This window comes from Blennius ocellaris (genome assembly GCF_963422515.1).
Source record: "Blennius ocellaris genome assembly, chromosome: 16".
Classification (NCBI taxonomy): Eukaryota; Metazoa; Chordata; class Actinopteri; order Blenniiformes; family Blenniidae; genus Blennius; species Blennius ocellaris.
In genome coordinates, this window is record NC_137665.1 from 22714839 (window position 1) to 22726960 (window position 12122).

Genomic DNA, 12122 nt, shown 5'->3' on the forward strand with positions numbered 1-12122 from the left:
GGGCTTTACCTGAGATTAGTTAAACCTGATGCTATGCATAGAACTGTTTAACTTTATGAAGATGTGTTGATTCTGTTACAGTGATTGAGTTCTATAGATAATGATATTAGGAGCAGTTATCAACCTGTAAACCAACGTTAGCTCTGCCACAGACACAGGGTCTGCATGCTAATCTTTACTTTACTAACTAGTTAACTCACAATCCTACACATATCACATCAAAGACAACATCACACAGTAACCGAACACCATCTGACGACTCCTGACGTTTTACAAAACAAGTCTCATTCACATCAAGTCATTCTAGAAATGGTCCTTTAGCAGAGACACACAGGAAGCAGATGCTAAAGACTAGCTTCCATGTTCCATTGCTATCAGCACATGGTGGAGACCCAGGACAGACCTCCTGTTCTCTGACAACCTCCATTTGGAATGTAGTTTCTTGTGATCCGCCATCTTGTTTTGTAGTTCCATCACACGTCACACACACACACTCCCTCCAACTCTCTCTCTCTCTTTCTCTCTCCACACACACACACACACACACACCCAGCTGTATATAGGTAGTTAGAATCTGTGTTTTATTCGTTTTCATTGTTAATAAATATATTTTTGGAATCATACTTGCTGTTTTATTAATGAGCACAAAGGTGAATGAAATGTCGACCTCTTCTGTGTTAAGAACTCCAAAATCCTTCAATCTTTACTGTTAATTCTGGTAATTGTAATTAATTTAACTATTAATTCAAATTCCTGATTAACTGTTTAGTATATCTTATGAGACTGATAGAACTGAATTGTCTATCATTTCCTGTTACGACAGGTGGAGCTCCGAGGTTCTGATACAGATCAGATTAAATTAACATTATTAATAACTATCTTTGATAATTATTAATCATTATCGATAGCCAACCAAACATAAATAGTGATCCATATAAGGACATAATGGTCCCAACAGTGGTGAACGACGTAGGTAACCACAGCTGCCCTGGGATGGGACACGGCATTTTAGGACCCTGTTTTTTTTTTAACGGGATTGAATACACTGCCTCCTTTGACATGTGGATGGGTAATTAGCTGAGAATGATGAGGTCATGGCCCCACCTCTTTACCTATAACCCCACCTCCATCTCTGTGATGTCACTTAATAACAACAACATGGCGGACTATCTGCTGCAGACGGTGCTGCAGAAGCTGCTAATGATTGTTGCTTTAATATGGACATATGCTGGATTTCTTCATTTTTCCATTCTCTCATGCTTTGTGTCGTCTTCTCTGTTTTTAGCGTATTTCTACGGCAGCATTATAACACCACCTATAGGACTGGCATATGTACTACATCATTTTTGGTTGTTTTCATGGTTTTGCTTGGACGCCAATGTTTTCCTGTGTTGATGGGAAACTTCTGTACAGGTACGTCTGAAATGTCCCTCCTAACTCCTTATCTATCGACTTTCACTTAACCCTGGAAGTGTTTTGTGTAGCGGCCATGATAAGGACTGTCTGAATTCTCAAGAAGCAAAGAAAAGGAGGCTTGTTGCTTCCTTTAGAGCCTCCTTTAGCATAGGATAGCACCAATGCATTCTTTCACAAAGGAGGCGAGACATGCTGCCCTACAATTCCTTGCGGCGACAAACATTAAAAGGGACCCACTCATCCGAAATGTTTACGGAATATGACGATGGCGGAAAAAGGACGCAGATCATGTAAGTAACTTACCACAGCAATAATCTGCATTGAACAACTTCAAATCATCTTAACCCAGATCCCAACTATGAATGTTATGGATGTTGTAGCCTGGCAGCCTCTTTTCTTTTGAGTTCATTTCAAACCTTGAAATATTTGAGTTGATATCAGCATTAGACGCACAGGGGAAAGTGGTAGAAATGTGCTTTTTGTCATCCATTTTTGGAAAATTGTAGTTATTTCCCCACCACGGCGCATGACACTAACTTGCGCCGCAGTCACATTATTATGATGTCACTAAGTGAAAGTGCGGACCGGCTGCCACACCAACGTGAACGCTTTTCACTGACTACTTTAGGAACCTTCTAACGTCTTTCCTTAACCCCGTGATGTCATCCAGGGGGTTAAGTGAAAGTCAGTAGGTAAGGAGAAAGGAGGGACATTCCGTACCCATATTGTTTGGGCTCATGTGGATGTAGTTCTTCTGCACATGCTCAGTAGAGCCAATCAGAACAATGTTTCTGCCGTGGTGTCATGACTCCCAGTTCATATTCTCCTGGACTTGGTACTTTTATTTTGACAGTCACCATGATAACACTGTTTACAGTGGAAGTGGGGAGCTGTTGACCTCAAATGGGGATGTCGTTGGGCGGTGGAAGGAATACTTCGAGGACCTCCTCAACCCCACCATCCCATCTTCCGTTGAGGAAGCAGAGGCTGGGTTCTCAGAGGTGGACTCGTCCATTACCCAAGTCTCTGGATGTGCAGGGACTGTCGTGACTGACTCGTCTCTGCAACATCGCGTGGCGGACGGGGACAGTACCTCTGGACTGGCAGACCGGGATGTTGGTCCCTCTTTTTAAGAAGGGGGATCGGAGGGTGTGTTCCAACTGCAGAGGGATCACACTCCTCAGCCTCCCCGGGAAAGTCTATTCCAGGGTACTGGGGAGGAGGATCTGGTCGTTAGCCAAACCTCGGATCCAAGAGGAACAATGTGGTTTTCGTCCTGGTCGTGGAACACTGGACCAGCTCTATACTCTCCACCAGGAGCTCAAGGGTTCAGGGGAGTTTGCCCAACCAATCCACATGTGTTTTGTGGATCTGGAGAAGGCTCGGGATGTCCTGTGGGGGGTGCTCCGGGAGTATGGAGTCCAGGGCCCTTTGTTAAAGGCTGTTCGGTCTTTGTATTCCCGGAGCAGGAGTTTGGTTCGCATTGCTATCAGTAAGTCGGACCTGTTCCCAGTGCACGTTGGCCTCCGGCATGGCTGTCCATTGTCACCGGTTCTGTTCATCACATATATGGACAGAATCTCTAGGCCCAGCCAGGGGCCGGAGGGGGTCCGGTTTGGGGACCACAGGATCTCATCTCTGCTTTTTGCAGAAGATGTGTTTCTGCTCGCTTCATCAAACCTGGATCTCCAGCGTGCACTGACACGGTTCACAGCCGAGTGTGAAGCAGCTGGGCTGGGGATCAGCACCTCTAAATCCGAGGCCATGGTTCTCGACCGGAAAAAGGTGGCTTGCCCCCTCCAGGTCGGTGGAGTACCCTTGTCCCAAGTGGAGGAGTTCAAGTATCTTGGGGTCTTGTTCACGAGTGGGGGGAAGATGCAGCGTGAGATGGAAAGGCAAATCGGTGCAGCGTCTGCAGTTATGCAGACGTTGTATCGGTCCGTCGTGGTGAAGAAGGAGCTGAGCCAAAAGACGAAGCTCTTGATTTACCGGTCGATCTTCGTTCCTCCCCTCACCTATGGTCATGAACTATGGGTCATGACCGAAAGAACCAGATCCCGGATACAAGCGGCTGAAATGAGCTTCCTCCGTAGGGTGGCTGGGCGTACCCTTAGAGATAGGGTGAGGAGCTCAGTCACCCTTAGAGATAGGGTGAGGAGCTCAGTCACCCTTAGAGATAGGGTGAGGAGCTCAGTCACTCTTAGAGATAGGGTGAGGAGCTCAGTCACCCTTAGAGATAGGGTGAGGAGCTCAGTCACCCTTAGAGATAGGGGGAGGAGCTCAGTCACCCTTAGAGATAGGGTGAGGAGCTCAGTCACCCTTAGAGATAGGGTGAGGAGCTCAGTCACCCTTAGAGATAGGGTGAGGAGCTCAGTCACCCTTAGAGATAGGGTGAGGAGCTCAGCCACCCTTAGAGATAGGGTGAGGAGCTCAGTCACCCTTAGAGATAGGGGGAGGAGCTCAGTCACCCTTAGAGATAGGGTGAGGAGCTCAGTCACCCTTAGAGATAGGGTGAGGAGCTCAGTCACCCTCAGAGATAGGGTGAGGAGCTCAGTCACCCTTAGAGATAGGGGGAGGAGCTCAGTCACCCTTAGAGATAGGGTGAGGAGCTCAGTCACCCTTAGAGATAGGGTGAGGAGCTCAGTCACCCTTAGAGATAGGGGTGAGGAGCTCAGTCACCCTTAGAGATAGGGTGAGGAGCTCAGTCACCAGGGAGGAGCTCGGAGTAGAGCCGCTGCTCCTCCACATCGAGAGAAGCCAGCTGAGGTGGCTCGGGCATCTATTTCGGATGCCCCCCGGACGCCTCCCCAGGGAGGTGTTCTGGGCATGTCCCTCCGGTAGGAGGCCTCGGGGCAGACCCAGGACACGCTGGAGGGACTATGTCTCTCTATGGCCTGGGAACTCCTTGGGGTGCCACCAGAAGAGCTGGAGGAAGAGTCTGGGGTGAGGGAAGTCTGGGCAACTCTGCTCAGACTGCTGCCTCCGCGACCCGGCCCCGGATAAGTGGTAGAAAATGGATGGATGGATGGACCATGATAACAATCAAACTTGGTGGTTTTATTTTGACAGTCACCACAATAACAATCCAACTTGGTGGTTTTATTTTGACAGTCACCATAATAACAATCCAACTTGGTGATCTGTCCACTAGAATGCCTGTGTTCTCCTATTGTTAATGTGTAGAGTTCATTGTTCTCTGATGTGTGTGTGTGTGTGCCTTCAGTACTAAAACTAACAACAGTGCCAACAAGTGGCCAAAATTGCGACGTCATTTTCAGTGTTCCTCCCATTGCTGTTTAGACATGGAACTTTTCTAAAACGAAAATGAAAATGAAAAAACATTGTCTTTTAACTTAAGGCGAGGCCCGAGGCCATGTTTAGATAATTAATTGCAAAACCTGATAATTCCACCTCTACAATTTTATAACTAACGCTGTTCACACCAGAAAAAAAAAGTTCATTTACACAATCCTGCATAAAAAACTTGGTTAAGAGCTACGATGAGCATGACAACATGGAGGATAACACCATGCTAGCCAATCAGAATCCTGGAAATAACACAGCAAAGAATGGCAGGAATCACTTCCTGTTCCTTCAATGATAAATGTTTGTTGATGTGGTGTTAGAATACAAAACAAGAAAATACTGACTGGGAATTGTGTCAATCAAGAAGGAGCAACATATTTTAGAACAGTCACTGTAAACACAGGTCACACATGTATGACGCCAACAATGTCTCGTACAGTGACATTAAACCTCCTGAGTGTCGACATGCAACTTCATGCGACTCTGAACTTCATAGATAACGTAAAAAAACACAATAATACATTTCATTTACACAAATATACACAACATAGTACAAATACACATGTATACACAACATATTATAGCTGTACAAGTATATACACAGTTTATGCAGTACAGCAATGATTTTCCAGTATCCATGTACATAGTTTTAGGTTAAACATCAATAATGTAATGTATGCAAACACTAATATTTCCCATTAGTATTTATATACTATATTTAGTTTTTATCATTATTACTATCATTTATTATATTAGTTATATTCCTGGTGTTTATTAGAGAGCAATATATTTTTCTATTTACATGTAAACAAAAGGCCACCACACAGTTTTTACTCTTTGGTGTGAACAAGGCCTCAGTTTGCGCTCCAACAAGTGTGTATGGACGCTCTTGCCTTGCCAGTGTAATCCGGCCCATGCAGCTAGGTGTACAATGGATCGGTGTCATAAGACAGTGTAATGCCACTTTAGGGCCTGGGTTGATGTGGTCCAGCTGGCTAATCTTTATCTGATTGGACTATGAAACTAATCCTGCTCTGCCGCGGCACTCCGCTATCTGCTTTCATCTCATCCTGCCTCGCCACTGTACACATGGCACAAACACCGCCATTCAAACATGTACGAGCGCATGGCCGACAAACTCCCACACGTGTTTTCAGAGGCATGAATGTGCGCCACATTGACCCACCCACACGCTTCTGCAGGAGAAACCATCGGCAGGAAGCAACACGCGAACTGCGATCTGCAGTGATTGGTGGGAGCCATGGGAGGCCGCAATGAAGCCGTGGTTAAAACAGGAAAGAACATTTTGCGAAACAGTCTCAGCTACGCGAAGCAGAAAGAAGAAGAACAACAACAACAACAACCAGAACCTCTGCTCCATCTGCCTTATCCATCCAGATCAGACCCTGGATGAAAGGCAGGGGCCAGAAGATGCTCTATAATCTGATGTTAGAGGAGGAAGATGCTCTATAATCTGAAGTGAGAGGAGGAAGATGCTCTATAATTTGATGTTAGAGGAGGAAGGTGCTCTATAATCTGATGTTAGAGGAGGACAACGCTCTAGAATCTGAAGTCAGAGGAGGAAAATGCTCTATAATCTGATGTTAGAGGAGGAAGGTGCTCTATAATCTGATGTTATAGGGGGAAGGTGCTCTATAATGTGATGTTATAGGGGGAAGGTGCGTTATAATCTGATGTTAGAGGGGGAAGGTGCTCTATAATCTGAAGTCAGAGGAGGAAAATGCTCTATAATCTGATGTTAGAGGAGGACAACGCTCTATAATGTGATGTTAGAGGAGGAAGGTGCTCTATAATCTGATGTTATAGGGGGAAGGTGCTTTATAATCTGATGTTAGAGGGGGAAGGTGCTCTATAATCTGATGATAGAGGGGGAAGATGCTCTATAATGTGATGTTATAGGGGGAAGGTGCTTTATAATCTGATGTTAGAGGAGGAAGGTGCTTTATAATCTGATGTTAGAGGGGGAAGGTGCTCTATAATGTGATGTTATAGGGGGAAGGTGCTTTATAATCTCATGTTAGAGGGGGAAGGTGCTCTATAATCTGATGATAGAGGGGGAAGATGCTCTATATTGTGATGTTATAGGGGGAAGGTGCTTTATAATCTGATGTTAGAGGGGGAAGGTGCTCTATAATCTGATGTTAGAGGGGGAAGATGCTCTATAATCTGATGTTAGAGGGGGAAGATGCTCTATAATGTGATGTTAGAGGAGGAAGGTGCTCTATAATCTGATGTTAGAGGAGGAAGATGCTCTATAATCTGATGTTTGAGGAGGAAGGTGCTCTATAATCTGATGTTAGAGGGGAAGATGCTCTATAATGTGATGTTAGAGGAGGAAGGTGCTCTATAATCTGATGTTAGAGGAGGAAGATGCTCTATAATCTGATGTTGGAGGAGGACAACGCTCTAGAATCTGATGTTAGAGGAGGAAGGTGCTCTATAATCTGATGTTAGAAGAAGATGCTCTATAATGTGGATGTCAGATAAAATTACTGAATTTATCTTCAAAGGTTGAAAGCGATAAATTGGATCTGGATCAGATTGGATGTGAAACTAAATGTAAATGTTGTGGATCAATATCGGAGCGGAGAACTGCATTCCTCTTCTGCGTGAACACAAAGCATGCAGCAGCGGAGGAGCAAGATTATGGCTCCTCTGAGATTATAGCTCCATTGAGATTATGGTTCCTTTTAATTTATGGCTCCTTTCATATTATAGCTCCTCTGACATTATGTATTTATGGCCCTTTTGAGATTATGGCTCCTCTGAGATTATGGATTTATGGCTCTTTTAAGATTATGGCTCCTCTGAGGTTATGGCTCCTTTGAGATTATGGCTCCTCTGAGATTATGGCTCCTCTGAGATTATGGCTCCTTTGAGATTATGTCTCCTCTGAGATTATGTCTCCTCTGAGATTATGGCTCCTCTGAGATTATGGCTCCTCTGAGATTATGGCTCCTTTGAGATTATGGATTATGGCTTCTCTGAGATTATGGCTCCTTTGAGATTATAGCTCCTCTGAGATTATTGATTACGGCTCCTTTGAGATTTTGGCTCCTCTGCGATTATGGCTCCTCTGAGATTATGGCTCCTTTGAGATTATAGCTCTTTTGAGATTATGGCTCCTCTGAGATTATGTCTCCTCTGAGATAATGGATTATGGTTTCTCTGAGATTATGGCTCCTCTGAGATTATGGCTCCTCTGACGATGGCGAGTGGAGCACAGGTCATGGCATTGTGTGGGTAATCCCATCCTGCCTGTTTGCAGGTTTTCCTCCCCCCTTCCTGGTGACTCAAACACAAACCGCCGTACACTCTGCCATGTGTGGACCTGAGCTGCGAAACATGCCACCGCCGCTGCCGGCGCCACCGCTGCCGGCGCCACCGCCGCCGCTGTCCGGGCCTGGAGAGTACGTGTCCTCGTCGGCCTGGCACTTTGAACAACATGAGCAGAGCTGCAGACTGAAGCCTCATTAACATCTGAAATGTTAAACTTGATATTGCTCCTCTCTGAACTGCTGGAACAAGCAGCCAGCTCATCAGCGCCTCTCTGCAGCTGCATCCGCTCCCATTCCTTTCTCTTTTTTCTTTTTTTTTTTCAATTTCCTCTCCTCGATTTAAAAAAAGAAATGTTTTATTCAGTTTGAAATGTTTGAAATACCCATAATTAAATATACTCGCTTTTTTAAGACCCAATTTCCTGAGCAGGAACTCATTTCAAGAAGGACTGAAATTAGTGTGACCCTGCAGTGGTCTTGTTTTCTGAGTTTACCCCCATTTATCGCCCTCTTCTGGGCTGAGGAGGGTTTCTGAATGACAGATGACACTGTACTTCCTGTTGTTTAAATCCTGGAATGTGAAGAGAGAGAGAGTGAGAGGATGAGTTGGTGTGAGAGCAGCACACGGGGAGCTCAGAGTTTTCATCTTTTCTTGACTTTGCTCAGTTTTGTTTGCCAAATTAACGAAGGCCTGGCAGGGATTAAAGGTCAGCCACCATCACAATTACACTCCAGCCACGATTAATCCCATGTGCTCTAAAGTGATCACTGTAGCGCTGCATTAGCATTCATTCACGTGTCCTTCACCCATCCACACCAGGTCAGCTGAGGGAGCTTCTTCTCCTCACTTACAGATTCCTTTTAGGCTCCATGTGACTCAAACTCCTCAAACGAAGCTTCAACCACACTGAATGTCCCAAATCCTAATCTCAATCCCACAGTAAATATTTTGACGATGTTTTGATATGAAAACGGAAAACTTCCCTCATGTTTTGGGTGTCCGTTTACACAGCAACTCTAAGAGCCAGTGAAAATGCAGCTTTTCGAAAACGGCTCCCCAGGGTGGACATTTTTCACAATGTTCCCATTCCGTCTCAATGGAAACGGGGGGGAAACGCACCTTTTCGAAAACCCTGCTGCTTCTTAAACCCTGCTGCTTCTCACCATGGCCAGACTAACTATTTGTTCCACACGTGCTCCGTCGCCGGACAGTAAAAACAGTGTTTCCTCCAGAGTGTCATGACACCCAGTCATTTCTGCCCTTTCTGTGGAAAATTGACCTCATTTTAATAACATTGCTGTGGAAATGTTAAACTTTTCTATACTGAAAAAAGAAAAAAATATGCATTTTCACTCATTCACTCAGCTCATTCTCGCACTCAAAGCTCTGCTCAATATATTTTGTTTTAAAAAAAAAAAAACCTAAACTAAAACTGATCAATTTGATCAGGTTAGAATTCCTACAGGTTAAATAAGATGTAATCAAAATGTTTCTGCTTGTTGGCGTCCCATTGCCTGTGAAGACATGATCACTGAACCAGCAGTGAACCTGAACTCTTCCCCCTGATGACAGAGATTCCTCTTTGAGCAGCCGGTTCTCCGACGTGTCGAACGTTTGGGACCTTGTGGCCGAGAAGACGCTCGGCGGCGTCACGAGGCCACAGCGGCGTGAAACACAGTCGCCCTCATCTGACAGGAAGCCTGACAACCTGAACCAGAGTCAAGGGACGCGCAGGTCAGGGCCGACGGGCAGGTCGCACCGGCTGGCGGAGGTCAAAGGTCACGACCCCTTCATATCCTATTTATGGGTACAGAGCCACTTGTTTGCATACGATTACAACAGCTCCACAACTGTCTATGGTCAACTTTATGTTTGTTATTAGTCATAACTGTTATTACTACACAGGTAGCGGAGAAGAGAACCAACACAGAACCAAACAACAGACTTTCCTCACATTTCAGTTTTTCATTTGTTTAAAGTAATGTTTAAAAAATAAATAAAAAAATAAAAAAATATGTATATATACATACACACACAACAAACATTGTAGAAACCAATCACATGAACAACAAAACCGCATTAATGAGCTCACATGCTCTCCACAAAATGGGCAGAACACGACTTTGTAAGGCCCTGTTTACATGACAACCCCATATACGTTAAAAAAGGGGAGTGTGTTTACATTGCAGCAGTGGACACAGAGACAACGATGTAGTTAGTATGCCGGGCCATGGAAGGATGCTGATGCTTGATTTTGTAATTGGAATACTGACCGTGACTAATACCACTGCGGGTCACCATGTTTGTTTCCAAGTGATGGAAGGGGGAAGGGAGGGGGGACAGATGCACATGTGCAGTAACAGGCTCCGTCGCCTCCATCAGTCTCTGCAGGAGGGATTAGAGACCGTGAAAGAAACTTTCCTTGGGAGCCAGATTAAAAACTTCACGATACAGTGGATCTGCTCACTGGTGCCATGGAAACAGACCCCCCCCCCCCCCAAAGTGAAGAAGGTTTTGCGGATACACTCGTAATCGTTGTCGTGTAAACGGGGCCTAACGCAGTGGGATTTACCCGCTCCCATTATGACTTCCGGGTCATCTTCGGGTCGCCTCCGGACGTGGCTCCATCTGATGGCCTCATATCAATACGACAACCATATTTTTATGATATGTTAAAAAAAATGTTCCAAAGTGTGAATTTGTCTCACAATTTCTAAGTGTTTCACATGTTGTAATGTGGTTTTGCAGATCAGAAGATGTTTAGATCAGGGGTCGGCAACCTTTCCTACCAAAGGTGCAGTTTTTCACATCACTTTCCACCAAATGTATTCATGAAAAAATATCAGACAGCTTCTAAAGTTATGCATGTACATTCATGATGTTTCACAACTACAATTTTGAATTAAATTAATCATTTTGACCTTTATAAATGATTCGGCTAGTTTGACTGTTTGAGCCATTTTAACTGTTTGACTTGTATCTTCTCCTATCTTGGCAAACATTTAGCTTTATTTTTGTCAATCCTCCTACTAACAATTTGTAGATTTTCAGCAATTTTACCCAAATCTAGTTTTTCTAAAAAAAAAAAAAAAAAAAAAACCCAACAAATTTAGATTTTTAAACCATTTTATCATGGAGAGTTTGAAAATAAGCCAGGTATGCAAATGAAAAATAAAAGATAACTTGATCGCACAGTTTAGACTTCTGAGGTCTCATTTTCACAGTTTATTAAATTCTTTGCCAGGCTTTATGAGCATGCCAGATTTGTTTTTGAGCCTGTTCAGGGGGTCCGTTTTGGGTAAATTTAGGAGTACAAACAAGCACCCCAAATACAAGAGTGCCTCCTCGCCCTTCGGGCCAGGTCCCTAATTGTGTAAAAATGATTCTACCGAGAATTTTCAGAGCCAATAAAGAGCCACGTGGCTGTGGAGTCACAGTTTGCTGACCTTCAGGTTTTGGGAGTCGGAGCTCAGAAAATTTCAAACCGATGGTCTTTCACAGGCAAAAAGACACTAAAGACGTCTTGAAGACTGAAAGAATCAGAGTCCAACAAGCAGTGGGCAGAGGAGATAACTATCTGATGCCAAAGACAGAGAGAACAAGCTTTTTAAATGTGTGGCACAGCACCGTGGACGTTCGGACAGCCTGCGTTGCTCCTCTTACCTTCCAAGCAGCACGTCCTCCACAGGCCCGAGTGGGTCATCACCTCCTCGTTCTTCTTGCTGGTCTCGTTCTCGCTCATGGACTTGGACCTGCAGACGCCGCGGGAGTACAACCAGTAGTCCGTACCGACCGCGATGGTCATGAGGCTGAAGGCCGCGAAGGCTCCCACCGTGGTCAGCAGCATCTGGACTCCGCGGTCGAACAGACCCATGTTTCCGCATTCCATGAAAGGGGGACCCCCTTTCCTCTTGATGTATAGGAAGTAAATATTTGAAAATTTGCGGGACCAAATCAGGCTGAAAAAGCGGGATATACCTGCGTTGAAGGAGAGGGAGGAAGGAGGTGGCGAACGTGGTAGGAACCTTATGGTTGCGTTTGGGTGAGGACCAGAACCAGAGAAACTGGAGGATGAGGTTTGTGTTTTGAAGCGAGAGGCG

At 44.9% G+C, this 12122-nt stretch overlaps 1 protein-coding gene across 1 annotated transcript in view; it reads right to left on the reverse strand.

The window, feature by feature from the left end:
- cacng2a (calcium channel, voltage-dependent, gamma subunit 2a) overlaps nt 1–11911 on the reverse strand; it is a gene marked incomplete at both ends in the record, with an annotated part of 135352 nt that extends 123441 nt beyond the window's left edge. The window contains one exon of the mRNA XM_080511471.1: nt 11686–11911. Coding sequence (XP_080367597.1) covers nt 11686–11911 — 226 coding nt within the window. The remainder of the gene's footprint in view (nt 1–11685) is intronic.
- Nucleotides 11912–12122: the final 211 nt, after the last annotated feature.